Below are 16,522 nucleotides of genomic sequence, written 5' to 3'. Positions count from 1 at the left end.
CTATTTTCAGGCTTCTGCGAGGATACTGCAAATGCTACTGGGGTTAAAAGCAACAATTAGCAGTGATAACTACATGCTCAGCAATGTCTCTGGAATAAATGGACTGTATGACTCCTCCATTGGAGCCAGCAGGCTGTCAGAAGGAGCTACTAACAGCTCTCTGCTAATCCCAAAAACAGTTCTCCCAGCTTCTTAAGCCAGGCATATCCGATAGCCTGTCACACTTGGGGGAATGGAAAAAGTAATAATCCTCAAAGCATTTCAGAAAATTCCTTATCCCAAATGTGAAAGTAGATAGGAAATAGCCTGGCTAAGGATGAATCATCTGATGTTTTTTTAATTGAAATGGAAGAGTGAATGCTGGATTCAGTAAAGATGGCATGTGGAGCATGTCTTGGCATGAAACAGCTCTCCCCTCTGCCCACCGCTTCCCTTTCCCTCTTGTGCAGCAGCTTTGCAGCTTTCCAGGGAGAGGAACTGGCACAGCTCCTTTGATCTCTGAAGGCACCACGCTGATACACACCACTCACGGATCTGGCCCTAACTCATCTGCCATAATTAATTCCATTTGTGGAACCTGGGGCTTCTCTCAACTCAAGGTCACTGCTACCCCGCAGTGTGCGTCTGCTACAGCCCTCCCAACAAGGAGCAGGCAAAGGCTCCTTTCCTTGCAAATTAACACCGCTAAGGCTGCCTGGTTATTAAATGTGCTCACAAATGTCTAGCCAATAAATACGGTGTGAGGACCTATATGATGGATTTTTGTCTGTTTACAGTGATTTAATAATAATGATAACTGGTCCAAGCAAATAAGTCACCATATTCAGAGCACAGCCAAACAGAAAGACAACTGAAGTTGCTGAATGTACTTTAATCTTGATGTGCCTAACGTAGCTGATGCCATTGAATGGGCAAACACTTGAGCTTTAGAAGCCAAAACTGTCCCTTGTGTTTCGGGGTAGGTTTCTGGCTTATTCTTTGCTTCCCTAGAGAGCAGCATCTGTTTCAGTCTTGCCTGGGCACAGCGTTTGCAAATGCAAAAGCCAAAGACTGGATGTGTAGCTTAAGTTTAGCATTACAGATGCACAAGGGATAGGCTATAAAAAAGTGTAATGTGTCCTTCAATCTGCGCCATAAGTAGCTCATGGTGACAGGACCTACAGAGAAATTGGCCACAGACATTTCTCAGATCACAGGATTCCTTAAAGAGAGAAGGGAGAGGTCGAAGAGCATTTCTGGGTCTAGGCACACTCATATCCCTGGCACCGATCATGCTCATTGGATGGTCACAGCTGGAGACTCAGCTCATGGTTAAATTGAGTCTAACACCAACATAACCATGACTTTCTTATATGACATCCTCCTGTGGCTAAAGCCATTATCTCTTCTTGAACCTTCTAACAATGAACACTTAAAACCAAATGCTAAAATTAGGAAAGCCTTCCTGGAACTCTCTGGGAAAGCTTCCCTGGAGTATAGCTCAGGGAAATGGTGAATGAGTCTTGACAGACCATCCTGAAGGAGAACAGTGGAAAGAGGGAGAGAATTGCTTCACAAAGAGGGCCATAAATGGCAAACATTAGGATGAGGCATTGGTAATACTGAAGAAAAGCCAAACTGTCTTTATCTTGAAGGCAAAGGAAGCAAACATACTATCTCAGCTGTCAGATTTTGAGCATATTCTATGTGCTTTGCATGGAAAGTGAAAATAAACTTTCTGTATTCATTTTTTTATGGGAAAAAAAACCCCAAACCAACTTGTGACACTTACCTTTCCAACCACTTCCACTGGAGAAACCTGTCGAAGTACATGCTGTTCAGGTACTCTTGGAATGGTTCCCCACTGAGGTGGTCAAGGACAGATCTATCTCAGATGAAAAGGATATATAAGCATTTTATAATCCTGAACTTGGAGCAAAAGAGAAACAAAACAAGAGGAGAAAATCCAGACTTCTTGTATGGTGCGATCATTCTCCTTTATTTTGTACTTTATTTTACTCGTGGTTTCAATCTAGGAACAAAGTGCTATGTTAGATGTATTTCATAACAGAAGGCCTTATACAAGCCGAATAGTAGTATGTACCGGTTATGCTTGCTGAAAATTAACAGGGCATCTCCCACTGGCTTCAATGGACTTTTACAAAGACTGTTACTCACTAGACAACAAATTTATTTGCTTTTGTTAGTAACTGAACACAACACCCTCAGGAACTGAGCTCCTAAACTTTAGGGGGTGTTTGTATCTGGATCGAAGATTTCTGTCTAAAGCCCATTTCTGCCAAAGAAGGACCATAGAGGTATTATTTTGAGCAAAAAATAATCAATTTCAATTCCTTCTATACAGAAGAAGTAGTAAGTGTCATTAAAATCAAGGGGCTTTGCCTAACAGCTATGTGCTTTGTAGAGTAAAACAGAGGAAAGTCTGAACAGGGATGTGGATTTGCTTCTGGATCAAGAAAAGAATTCTTGGGCTCAAGCAGTGGATGCAAAGTCTTTTGCATAATCAAAGGAAGGAATGGAAAGACCAGCCTGCAAATGTGAGAAAGAAATATGTTGCTTGTGACAGTCAACAAGCAGCCAGAGACCAACAGACATCCCATAGGAAAGGCCAAGGGTTCAGAGCTAAGAAAAGCTGGGTTGAGCTGAGAGCTGCCTGAGATGAAGGTGGTCACATTGACTAAGGGGTTGTTCACCTGCTGGTCTGGGTTCTTGCCTTGCTTACTGGGGCTACTGCTTCCACCTCTGCTGGCAGCATTGGTGCAGACTAAACCTGGGTTTGGGTGTATTTCTGTCTTTGGGTATACAGACACTTTTCTCTCTGTATCTAAGGCTATACAGACACAGCTCCAGATTTTACTGGAGGAGGAAGGAAATCCCAGTCTGGTTTGTGAATGGATGATCTATGTCTTACCCTGAGGTAGTTCTAGACCTCTGCAAACAATTCACCATGAATAACATGAACATGGGAAATTGGAGAGGGGCAGGAGCAGGCAGCCAAAATATTAAAGGTCAAAGCAGAAATTAGAGCTTATACATGCGTATCTCCAGCAGACTGATCTTATCTATGAAGATGTGTCTGAAACTCCTCTCCATTCCTGCTCCTACGGGATAGCAAGCTTCATTTTTGTAGGTATGCCTCCCTTTTTTGGTCTGACCGTGAACTCTTCCAAAATTAACATTATTCAGTACATTTAGTAAATACCAACAGCAAGCTTTTAAAACTTCCTTTTGACCCCGTTTCAGCCCATGTGAAATGCCCAGCATATTTATTAACAAGGTCTCAAACCTGGCTCATTTATCTGTTTGAGCTGAGACGAAGGAATGGCTGTTGGTGAATGCGAGCCTGAATTAAGTGGTGTCCAATGCTAGCCTATTCCATTCAGTTAATTAAAAGCTGTGCGCATTTCACAGAACAATAGCTGCCTTTCAGCAGTTGTTTGCTTTTTAGTTCCCCTCTTTGGCAACAACAAAGTGCATTTTAGAGGGAACTGTCAGCTTTCAAACCGATTTGAGAACTGGAAACAGGCATCAGGGGGGTTTGTGTTGAGCACAGTTCTGCCTTTGTCACTGGGACTGGCACACACAACTGCTGCGAGTTACAGGAGCATCTCTACACGACACCAGGCCAATGCAAGGAAACTGGCTGTGTTAGAACAGAAGGCCAGAAATAACCCACATCTACCAACTCAAAGCATAACTGGAACCAGAAAAGGTCAATGAAATGAGTCAAAACAATGAATGACAGTGGAGCGGATTTTACAAATCCCCATTACATCATCCAGGGAAAACAAATAGTGCTCAGCCAGAAACCACACGGGCCAGCGTGCCATGATCCCTCCTTTTCATATTTTCATTCGTTTATGATCTACTGGCATGAACAGCCTCGGGTCAGTGTTTGCAAATGCAAAGTGCATACCTGGAGCTTTAGCGCATAACAGCGCAAATCGCCTCGCCGCTACAAAAACTGATAAGCCTTTTCCCAGACAAAGGATGAAATAATGCACGCTCGTTTTGAACGCCACAGGCAGACAGAAAGCATTCAAAAAAGCCCCATTCTCCTGGTGAAGATTTGCTGGAAAAGCCATGCGGAGCAAGTTTGCACATTCCTCTGTCTAAATGGGCTGTATAGCCACTTAATTTTTATTCACTTTGAAACAGAGATGTTTTCTTTGGATGCATTATCATTGCAGCTCTTTTCACACAGCATGAAATCCACGGCTGGTTTACTTGGCTAGAACACTCCGTCAAATACCTGAAACACTAAGTGCCTGTGTGTAGTGTATATAATGGCATGGAAATATTTATTGCATTTTGCTCAGATGAAATGACTTCACTGCTTGCAGCTCTGCCTCTAGGATTATGAACATAAGATGAAGATACTTGCTTCAGGTTCAAGTGGAAATGTCTGTCTTTTACCTGACACATTCCTTACACACTGCTGGCTGCGGCTCTGAGATCTCTGAGTATCGAGTTATACTTACTTTGTACAGTGAGAGAATAGCTCTTTGCAGGGGCTGTTTTCGAGTTTCTCCTCTGTCTGTTGGATAAGATCTTGACTGACTTCAGGAACGCAGGCTGGAGACTAGGGGGGAGAAAAGAGGGGTGCGTTATCTCTGTGATGAGGTGCAGATTCTCCTCTCTTAACATGTAAAAGACACATTCATTATTTATGCCCTGAACTGCTTCCATTCAATTCCAGCGGTTGTGTAAAAGCAAAGGAGCTTTACGTCAAACAGCAGTAAAATCGGATACCGTGGTAACTCGCTCCACATTCCACTCTATCCTCACATTGCTTTTCTGCCTTCTCCTGTACCTTCACCTCCTTGCCCAGCCTCATGAATATGCAGGGCACACTCCTTGCCAATTCTTTGAACTGCTCCCTTGCATCCCATGAAAAATGTGCTGGCCTGAGCTGTGCACAGGCCATTCTTAAACAAGAGATTTTGCCCAGTGTTTTCACTTCACTGATGATTCATTGTGCTGTCTGAAAAATCCATCTTTTTTTTTAACCAGCAAAGGAAAACAAGAGCAGGGCATTGGTATTGATGGATTGCTATATAAATAATACCGGAAGATGCTCACAAAAGTGTCTGGACACCTTAATTCATTATTAGAAGGACAAAAAAATGATCCAGAAGTTTTAAAGTAATCATTTCTAAAAGGAACTCTGCCAACCAAGCACATAAACCCTTTTCATCCTCTCTTCCCTTTAGAGAGAATGGACATTCAGCCTCCTCAAAAAGCCCTTACCAAAGAGAGTTCTTTTGCAGCATGCCTTGATGGTTAACCAGTTTAGGGCCTTTGGGACTAATTACCTATCAAGACAGTTTTTAGGCAGTCCTCATTCTTATTCGTTGACAGTATGCTCTACTTACATAAAAAAGTGTATATGTGTGTGTGTGCCTATTTATAGGCATTTCTCCTATTGACATGAAAGCCCCTTTATATAACCAATTGGTTTGGGGTATTTTCATTAAATCCAGCCTTAGCTGACAAAATCCTCTTTCCTTGCAGAAGCCTTACGCTTGGTAAGGTTCCCCGTCCATGGCCATGACCACCAGATGTGCTGAGGGGGTGGGTCACAGAGCATCATCCTAGCCAGATGTTCTTATTAACTCACACTTAGCTGGGGATATCTTGGCAAGCACTGAAATTGCAGGCAGAGTCCAAAAACAGTGGGAATGAGGACAGAGAAAGGGGCAGAGCCAGAGCCAGAGCAAATCTCCAGCATAGTGAAAGCTGAATTAAATCTTCTATTGTTTCCTTGAAATGTGAATGTGATCCTGATTGTGACGTGGAAAAGTAAGTTTGTTCCATGGTTTACAGAACTGTCTGTGCATGCTGTGTAATGCAGCCTCACTGTTCAACCTTCACAGACAATCTGCAGAACATGCTGGGTACCTTTGGCCTTGCTGAAATATTTTGCCATTTCCTCCATATATTCCTCTATTTCCTCAGCAAAAGACATCAAGACACCCACTTTTAATTGCAGACAGAATATATTGCTAAAAAGTAAGAAGTTTCAGGTTCTTTAGAGGTAGATAAGCTCACACATTATCATAGAATCACAGAATTGTCATGGTTTGTGTTGGAAAGCGCCTTAAAGCTCATCCAGTTCCAACCCCTGCCACGGGCAGGGACACCTTCCATTAGAGCAGGTTGCTCCAAGCCCCTGTGTCCAACCTGGCCCACTGCCAGGGATGGGGCAGCCACAGCTTCTCTGGGCACCCTGTGCCAGCGCCTCAGCACCCTCACAGGGAAGAGCTTCTGCCTAAGAGCTCATCTCAGTCTCCCCTTGGGCAGGTTAAAGCCATTCCCCTTGGCCTGTCCCTGCGTGCCCTCCTCTAGAAGATGAAGAGGCTGAGACAAAGCCTCAGCTTGTTTGGCCACTGGGGTGGACATGAACCAGGAACTGTAGAACAAGTCCCAGTAATTTAGACAACTTACAGAAATTGTAACTGCAGATGCCCATTACTAAGTCCCAGTTTTAGTTCCAGACAGTAAGTAGAGGCAAGATTGAAGCAGTGAAATAACTAGGGAAAAAAAAAATCCTGTTTCCAGTGCTATAGCTGCTGCATGGAAACAACTGGGGAAAAAAGAGGAAACAGATGAAAAAAGGCTTTTAAAGGACTATTCAGATATGAACCAAAGCCTAATGATTAGCAATATGTCAATTGATTTAGGCTGGGAACCATCTGAATTAATACCTGCAATTTCTAGTGGGTTGTGTGGACAAGCTCATTGGCAGCCCAAATCTTGTATGTGTCTGTGTGAGTCCACTGCTCAGAGCCCTCATCACCTTCAACATCTGACGTAGGGTACAGAAACACCACGGAACTCCAGAGTCTTTGTACTGCTGTGAATCAGGAACGTCTTCTGATGTGAACAGAGTTGCATGAGTAGAATTAATACTCTAATTGATGTTCCGACTAATTAAATCTAGAACTTGTTCTACATTTATAGGCCAAAATTTGGATCCAAAAGCTAAGTTCTAAACCCCATAATTAGTCATTTAGACCAAGTGACCTGATTCTTAGTCATGCCAGGCAACTTCATTTCTCACTGGGAATTCATTTCCCAATGGGAGATAAGCTGCCTTGAGTTAAGTGTTGAAGATCATGCTCAGGCTGCATTATTAGTAATAATTCCATCAAATTTTGTCTAAGATCAAAGTACATTAAAAAAAAAACAAACAACTTATAAGCATAAGCTAACTTTTTCTCTTAAAGAAGAGAATAAATTCTTTAAGGGAAAAGGGAGCAGAATGAGTAAAAGAAATGATAAACCGATATGGGAAGTATTTCAAAATGGCACGAACTGTGATTCCTTTCTCCCAGTTCATGGGAGATACAGTCACCACTTGGTTTTTCCAAACCATTCATGGCTGACCTTTGAATCCCTGCTTCCTTTGAACAAACTGAGAGCAAGCTAACAATATCAAGGTAGGTAAAAACATAAATACACTGAGCTCCTCTACATGGACTAAGGCCTTTAGTCCCTTACACGGACTAAAGTGCAAACACTTTATTAGAGCACTTCATTTTCTGTAACAAAACCCCACTTTTTTCCACAGCCTCATCATTTCCAAAGGTTTTGTAGGCCCTGCAAAACGTTTGGTGCCTTTATGCAGCCCTTTATAGTGTTCAGGGCAGAGCAGTTGCACCACATGTAATGGAAGAGCATGCCCAACACTTTCCAGCTCTGTGTACAGCACTAGGGAGCATTTGTATGATCCTTCCTGAGATTTTCCTTGAGACTTCATAGTTCCCACTGCTCCCAATAAATAACCATGACTGCCATTTTCCCTGCCTCAGTCCTGTGCATACCTGTAGCCTTCAAACAAAGCCAGGAACAATTACAAGCCAAAACCCAACCTCGCCAACCTACTTTTGCTCCCCTGGAGAACAATTAGGTAGCACAAGTCATGAGTGAAAGAGAGCATTTGGATCCCAAGAGGAAAAGCTTCCAAAGGTAACGCTCTGGCCAGTTACAGAAGAAAAAGTTGCCTCTTCCCTGGAGAGATGCAAAAGATTTCTGCAGCCCTGAAGCAACGGTTATTAACACTGTTCTCCTGCTGCATGATGGGTAATGGCTGTAAAAGCAAATTCAGCTTTTACAGGGGAAGAGAGACACCTTTTCCAACATATTAAATGTCCTGTGGCAGCAGGAGAGCCATACACCATGATTAAGACCATTACATCTGAGCGCGTGACAAAGAATATCCTGCTAACTCTTCAGAAACACCTGCAGAAACCTGTTATGTTTCTTGTATACTTAAATAAGTACAGTCCTATGCTTCCCTTAATGGCTATTCTGTTTCCTGAAGACAAAGAAAATGATTCTTGAGCTCACTTACAATAGTGTAAACCGGAAACGATGCCAGTCAAGTCAACAGGATAACACTAAGGTAAAGCTGACGGAACCGAAACCAGACTCGTGTCCCAAGATTCTGGCAGTGAAAGAAGTGCTTAAATTGATTCAGCACAAAAATTTATCTCATCACATTACCCTTTTCAACCAGACAGTCCAAAAGTCTAAATTACTTTCACGAGGTTTTAATCAAAATCTCCTCTTTCCTATATCTTCTCATTTATGGCCAGAAACTGAAAACCTTCATATAAATATTCTGCTGGAAAAGCAAGATCTCAGTTTTATGATGCCCTCTTGCTTAATATTTACTAAAAGAATGCAACTAGGACTTGGATTAGTGATCATCTGAGAAGCAAGAAATGGATATCCAGTTACTTCTGAGTGCCATTGACACAGACTGAAGAAAACGTCTCCAATTGTTAATTTGGGGTTTTTCTAATTTAAAAGACAAGAGATCCTCCCAGCTCCTCTCCCATTTCAGTAAATGGCATGAAAACAGCTGAGATGTCACACACTTGATCAAGGTTAGTTATGTTGTGTCCACAGAAATTTGGAGATCATGGTTCCTTCCACATTTAGACTCTGGGCCTGCAAGATACTTCCCACATTTTACTTTCCCACATTGCAGCTTCTCCCCCTTCTTCTCCTGCTCACTAGGATGCAACCACTGACAAACAGAATGGTGGTTAGGTTTGAAGTGGGATGCAATACCACCCATAAATACCAGGTTCTTAGTGGAAGCTGAGTGCATCGTAAGCCAAATGCAAGCTGGTCTTTCTACAGCTGTTCCTGGCAGCCTGAGTGCCAGGAGACCCCTGCCAGGCAGCTGTGTCCATGCCACATCTGGTACTGCCCATGTCCCGGCACTCAGCACCTCACTGGAGTACTCAAAAGAGGCAAAATCTGACTCAGCTGAAAGCTTCCATGCTGTGTAACTCCCCATTATGTGTGGTCCGGTTGATACGCTGGAGGGAAGGGATGTCATCCAGAGGGACCTTGACACGCTTGTGAGGTGGGCTGATGCCAGCCTTATGAAGTTCAACCACGACAAGTGCAAGGTCCTACACCTGGGTCGGAGCAATCCCAGGCACAGCTACAGACTGGGCAGAGAAGAGATTCAGAGCGGCCCTGCAGAGAAGGACTTGGGGGTGCTGGTCGATGAGAAAATGAACATGAGCCGGCTGCAGTGTGCGCTCGCAGCCCAGAAACCAACCGTATCCTGGGCTGCATTAAAAGGAGCGTGACCAGCAGGTCGAAGGAGGTGATCCTGCCCCTCTACTCTGCTCTTGTGAGACCTCACCTGGAGCATTGTGTGCAGTTCTGGTGTCCTCAACATAAAAAGGACATGGAACTGCTGGAACAAGTCCAGAGGAGGCTACGAGGATGATCAGGGGACTGGAGCAGCTCCCGTATGAAGACAGGCTGAGGAAGTTGGGGCTGTTCAGCCTGGAGAAGAGAAGGCTGCATGGGGACCTCATAGCAGCCTTCCAGTATCTGAAGGGGGCCTATAGGGATGCTGGGGAGGGACTCTTCATCAGGGACTGCAGTGACAGGACAAGGGGTAACGGGTTCAAACTGAAACAGGGGAAGTTTAGATTGGATATAAAGAGGAAATTCTTTCCTGTTAGGGTGCTGAGGCACTGGAATGGGTTGCCCAGGGAGGTTGTGAGTGCTCCATCCCTGGCAGTGTTTAAGGTCAGGTTGGATGAAACCTTGTGTGGGATGGTTTAGTGTGAGGTGTCCCTGCCCATGGCAGGGGGGTTGGAACTGGATGATCTTGAGGTCCTTTCCAACCCTAACTATTCTATGATTCTATTCTATGATTCTATGATTATCTATTATTCTCGATGTCGTGTTGCATCACTATGCTTTAAAAAAACTCCCCTTTGTTGAGAGCTCTGTAAGTTTTGCTACAGACTACTTCACTCAGCCCTTCGAGACACAGTATTTGTTGGCCTTCACTGAACAGGACAGCAAGCAAATAAGCCTTCTCATTGTCTCTATACATTTGCCATGGTACTTATATTTATCTAGTAGTGTTTGAAATGTACAACTGTGGTCGAGATGTAGTGTGCTACAGGTGTCGCGTCTGAGCCTATGGAAGTGCAAGCTGGCAGCCAGCTAGCAGAGATTTACAACTTCAGTGAGCAAAAGCATTTTCCTGACAACCCAAGAGCTCAGGTCAGCCCTTCTGAAACGGGGGTGGTGTGAGTAGCAGATGTCTCTGTGCAACCAACTCCAACCATTTCTGATAGCCTTACAGGACCCAGAGAAGATGTGCACACAACACTGACCGGCACGAGCAGAGCTGGATTATTGTGCACAACACTGCTTTTTCCGTGGGAAAAGTGACCGGATTACAAAGGGAACTGAGCGGGATGTGCTGAGACTCCAGGCAGATACACATATCAACTTGGGGTCACCACTGTTTGAGAAAGCTGCATAGAGCTGATGAGAGCACCAAGGAGCTGGAGGGTTGAGAAACATGCTTGGGGGGAAAAAAATGCCAAAGCGGAATGCTGAGGTACTAGATTTGTTTAGTCTGGAAAAGTAGGAGTGAAACACTGTAAAGCTCCTTTAATATAGGAATGTTCTTAATAAAGAGGGCAGGGATCAATTATCCTGCATGTTCTGCTCTGCACTGGGGGAATGATACGAAAGAATCCACTTAATTGGATATGAAAGGTATTTTTTCCTAACTTTTCACACATGAAGCATAAGAACAGGCATATGAATATTGTGGAATCTCTTCTCAGAGGTCTGAAAGGCCCCTGAGGTCAGACAGACATCTGTTGGTGATCGCAGTGTATTTGATCTCTGTTCAGTGCAAGAGGGCTTTGAGCCCTCTCCCAGTCCTTTGTACCACTGATTTCGCAAAACACTGGACTCTGCAAAACACAGGCACAAGGCATGGCTCTGTGAACAGATGAGGAAGGGAGTTGGTATGCTGAGTGCTCACCAAAGGAAACCTGGAGCTCTGGCAAAGGAATGAGTATCTTCCTTGCAAAGGAACAGTCCTGCGTCAAAGACACTTGTCTCAGACATCATTGTTTCCTACAAGAAAAGAAATAGCTTGCAGAACCCTGATCTTGAGATCAGAGAAAGGGATAGCATTGACTTCAGTCAGACTGACTTTGCAAGAAACAGAGTGAGTCCATAGTCTGGAGGTAATTCTTTATCCTTACACTTTGCCTTTCATCTAAGAACCTCAAAATATCAAAGCTTCATTGCATGATTAAGTCTTCATGAGCTAGGTGGCAATCTCATAATATTTTATAGAACAGTGAACAGGGAGGTTAAGAGTTGCATTTTGCAGACGAGTTGATCATCATCTGTTACTGAAATAAAGAAGCCTCACTGAGATAAATGAAAGCTAGAGGTGCTCAGATTCCTCAAATCAGTCTATTTATAGCTTGCAATTAGCGAATAAGGAATGGAAACCAAAGAATACAGGCTTTCACTTTACGCCAGCGCTTGTCAGTGGATGTAAGTCATCACAGCATCCTAAAGCACGACTCTTCATCACTAGAAATATTACATGAACCAGAAAGATACCACACTCTTTAGATGGACTAGGCTTCATGCAAACTTCTTGTTGTAAACACAACTGCTTTCCTGGCGAGCTTCAGAGAGATTCAAACACAATGAGCTATTTTAAAAGTTACTTGCATGAAACAAATAATGTGCAGCATATGTTACGTCTCAGGTTATGAAAACATCCCACAACAAACTAGCTTAAAACAATTAAAAATGTTTCAGTCAATGCACAAAAGTTCAAGCCATAACTTTTCCTGAGCTGCCTCTGATTCCGAGCACTTCTGCCTTAATGATATGTGTACTTTCAGATGTTGACAGCAATTTTCCAGATATAATCTACTTACAAATCTCCACACAGATCTGCTACCAGCAGAGACTTCAAAACTATGAAAGAAACAGGCTAAACCGAGCCTGTTGGTGCGGGATGATGCACGGTGGGATGGGAAGAGTTCATACACACAAACCTGGAAATACTGGCTTCATCCAGCTGTTGTGTTGCTGCATTTGATTTGCACTCACCCGGCCGTGACCCAAGACCAGCAACGGAGAGCAATGGTTTGTGTCAAGGATGGGACGTCTGCCACATGCAATGCCATTTCTGCTGTTGCTTTTGCAAGGTCACATCACTCTCCAGATGTTTGTGGAAGGTTCAGCTAGCAGGGGGAGTACTTACTGGGATAGGTAGCAATGACACGACCATCAGGGGTGACTGTCCTCAGTATTCTTTGAGGCAAGCACTCACAAGGAGGTAAAAGGAGGACTGTAATGAGAGCAGTTACTAGAGAAGACTAGGTAGATGTAGGCAAGTCATGCTAGTAGGTGCAAAATTAGGTAAAGGCTAATTTATGTGCTCAGGTAATGCCTGTTTTCAATGCGGAAAGGTAATGGAAGGCAAAATAGAGGCCATGAAATTATGCCTCTTTGTGCCTCCAAGGCTGATCTGCTATCTGTGCCTAGAGATTCACCCCAAGAACTGGCCTGTGATGCCTCCACTGGGGTCTGCTTGCTGCCCTCAGAGCAGGAACATGCCAGTGCAAGGCACAGCCTGGGCTCTTCTTGCCCCACCACAGGGATCTGTCTGGAGCCACTTTGGGTAACTCTGATGTCTCCCCACCTCCTAGGTTTGGGCAGGGGCAAGCCAATGGCAGCTGAGACTCACTCTGGGAAGTACTGACCATGCAGCTGGTGACTGATGGAAGAGAAGTGAAAGGGGCTGAGGGTGAGAATCATAGAATCATTCAGGTTGGAAAAGACCTTTAAGATCATTGAGTCCAACCGAAAAGCGCAGAGGAAAGCAATGGAGGAAGAGATAGAGTGTCTTGGTGGTACTTTGATTTTGGGAAGCCTGGGTTAGGCATGTGGTTCAACCTGGTGAGGGAAAGGTTCCCAGCACTGTCACAACACGTGCATTCTCCTGACGCTTTTTGTTGTCATGCACAAAAATACTGCAACATTCTTTTTTCTTGCCCTGTGTCTGATCTTATCTGTCCAGTTCTAGCTGTATACCCAGTAAACAGCCAATTCTACATCAGGAGCAGCTGCAACACTTTAAGCAATCAACTTCTGCATTTTCTTCTTATTTTTTTTCCTACCACAAAGTCATCTGGGTCTACATGAGGCAAACCAGCAAAGCAGAAGGCTTCAGAATTCCAGGATATTTGCTTTGAGATGACAGATGTAGGAATTGGCAGTGAGGTGGACAGGGAGCATGGAAAACAGCTGTGTTATAAGTAGCAATTCATCTGTTACTACAGTGTGTAGACATTATACCTGAGAATGGGGGCCAGTAATGCAGGGCACTACATACACAGGTCATGCGAGCTAAAGCTTCCAAAGCAAACCAGTCTCATTGGGAATGGGAACAGTGGCCAAAGACATGAAATACCTCACCCAGGATTACAGAGTGGGTCAATGACAGGGAAAACAATTGAACCCGATCCTGGTCGCTGATCAAATGGTGTTTTCAGTTCTGAGGGCAGGATCACTCGCTGGTAGCTAAATGAGGCAAATCAGCAGTGCCGACCAACTGTGGGGTTTGTTTTGTAGCTGCAAGCTGATCTGGAGTCATGATGAATCTGTTTTCCTTCATATTTCTACTGAGCTATCAAAGCATGTGTTGACACACAGAAAAATACATTGACTGAAGAAAACAGAGCCCTCAGCTAACAGCTGAACATGTTCTCGTGCCTGGAGGGGTTGTATTAATCCACCACAAAAGGCAATGCTAGTCACTTCATTAACTCATTGACCGCAGTAGATCTGATGTAGCTTCAGGCTGACTTGCTTGCTTTGGACATATTGGGCTCTTTTGGGCCTCAGCAAGCCCACTGGTAGGAAAAGGACAACTTCTTCTCTAGGTTTCCAGCATTCTTCCTCTTTGGGGTACAGGCTGTAGTCTTAAACTATGACCTTCCTTGCAGAAACATAGCAATCACTGAGGTTTCCTTTCTGACAAGTGCATGGGAAGTATATGAAGCATTTTTCTTGACTCTCCTGTTAACCAGTAACAGGGTCTGCTATCAAGCTATGCCTTGGTTTTCCTGTTCTCTTTTTCGTAGCTGCTCCTTCCTAGAAACCGTATTTCTATTCCTGACAATGGCAAACAAGCAACTGCCATGCAAATGGTGTGAGTCTAAAGGTTTCCTACGTAAATCCCCAATCCAAAGTGTAGTTTCTTTGGAATGTTAAATTATTTATAGAATTATAGAATCATAGAATAGTTAGGGTTGAAAAGGACCTTTAAGATCATCTAGTTCCAACTCCTCTGCCATGGGCAGGGACATCTCACACTAAACCATACCACCCAGGGTTTCATCCAACCTGGCCTTGAACACTGCCAGGGATGGAGCACTCACAACCTCCCTGGGCAACCCATTCCAGTGCCTCACCACCCTAACAGGAAAGAATTTCCTCCTTATATCCAATCTAAACTTCCCCTGTTTAAGTTTTAACCCGTTACCCCTTGTCCTGTCACTACAGTCCCTGACGAAGAGTCCCTCCCCAGCATCCCTATAGGCCCCCTTCAAGTACTGGGAGGCTGCTATTAGGTCTCCATGCAGCCTTCTCTTCTCCAGGCTGAACAGCCCCAACTTCCTCAGCCTGTCTTCATACGGGAGGTGCTCCAGTCCCTGATCATCCTCATGGCCCTGATTCAGAGAAATTTCAGGGTGTAACCACAGTAAGAGATTCAGAGCAACAAAAGAAGAGAAAATATTGCCTGGATCAAGGAGGAGAAATTTCTTCCTGGCTCCTATAGGTGGCCAGAAGAAACCTCAAACAATTCAAGGCCCATAGAAAGTAATTTTGAAATAACAAATTGTCCCTTGAGACAACATCTAGTTGTTTCATCAGCTTCTTTTGCAAGTCCAGTGAATCAGCTGCAGGCTTTATACTCTTCAATTAAACAGAAATGCTCACCACAATTCCAACCAGCTATGGGGCTTTTGGTACAGCTTATTTTAAGCACCTGAACTGGTCACCATGGAAGATATGCTTTTGACTTCAATTAGCGAGGAAATGGGCCTCACAAGAAGTGCATGGCGAGATATTTTTCAGTATCTTTAAACCCTAGTCCTTCCCCACCCCTACCTTTGAAGTAATTATTTGAAGTCAGTTTATAGAGGTTTCTTTAGCAAAGAAACAAGTTTTTCCTCCTCTCTGTAGACACATGGTTTATTAGTGTAGGGATGCTCATGAACTGGCCAGCTGAAATTCTTTTATATGAACTTACTTTAAAGCAGGGGAAGGGACAGCATATTTTACTTGTGGTTGCCTTTTTTCTGTTTTAAAAGCATTTTGCACACAGAATAAAAGATGAAAACGCAGATGAAATAACCTGTACCATAGCAGACAGCAGGATGAGGAGGGTAGTTTAAGAAACAGAATAAAAGGCTAATACTAACCATGATTTTCTATCCAAAAGTTAGTCTACTCGCACAGTCCTTGGAAGCATCATGTAACCTCTTTTCTTAGCAACCTAACCGAGGCATTGCTACAGTGCATTACTACAGATGTTTGATAAAGTGTTTTGGGAAAAGAACAGTATTCTCACCATTAGTAGTAACAATGATGACAGGACAATGTTGAAAGCTTCTGTCCTCAGATTTTTTTCTCTCGTCACATATGCTTAATAGGTTTGGATAACATCCAGTGTCCAGCCTTTTATCAGAACCTTTCTACCTTTTAATGTCCTCCTGCACTGATGGATAGCCTAAACATTAGCAAGCAACCTTATGTTGCAATACTCATAGCTTGGCTTCCTCTGGTAAACCAAATGTCATTTGTTCCATTAAAAAAATCCCTAAATCTATAAACACTCATTTACAACCTCAACGTTATTGAATGGCTTTCCTGTAGGAAAACAAACAGATCCCTCACTGAATTCACTCCTCTGAGACATTAGCCCGTAAACATGAGTAACCCTTCCCTCGCGAGCGATTCTCTCACTGAAGCCCACGAGCTATTTGCTTTGCATGAAGGTAGCTCATGCATGAAAGCCAAGTCAATGGCTGTGGTGCTATCAGTTGTAGAGGAGATTCTGCAGAATTTGCTTTTATCTCTTTTCTATTACCAGGCCAAAACACTTGAATGAAGAAATGAAAATCCAAGGGAGAGT

At 43.7% G+C, this 16,522-nt stretch overlaps 1 protein-coding gene across 2 annotated transcripts in view; it reads right to left on the bottom strand.

Moving 5' to 3' along the window:
• GRK5 (G protein-coupled receptor kinase 5) overlaps positions 1-16,522 on the bottom strand; it is a 167,321-nt gene that overhangs the window by 24,314 nt on the left and 126,485 nt on the right. The window contains exons 5-6 of one of the 2 annotated variants that reach the window (XM_065672377.1): positions 4,482-4,582; positions 1,772-1,864 (exon numbers count right to left, since the gene is read on the bottom strand). In XM_065672377.1, coding sequence (XP_065528449.1) covers positions 1,772-1,864; positions 4,482-4,582 — 194 coding nt within the window. Of the gene's footprint in view, positions 1-1,771; positions 1,869-4,481; positions 4,583-16,522 lie in introns of those variants that run through there. The other variant, XM_065672378.1, reaches the window with a different exon arrangement.

This window comes from Lathamus discolor, chromosome 3 (genome assembly GCF_037157495.1).
Source record: "Lathamus discolor isolate bLatDis1 chromosome 3, bLatDis1.hap1, whole genome shotgun sequence".
Classification (NCBI taxonomy): domain Eukaryota; kingdom Metazoa; phylum Chordata; class Aves; order Psittaciformes; family Psittacidae; genus Lathamus; species Lathamus discolor.
Note: the sequence above shows the minus strand (reverse complement) of the source record. Positions and strands in the feature narration are given on the sequence as shown.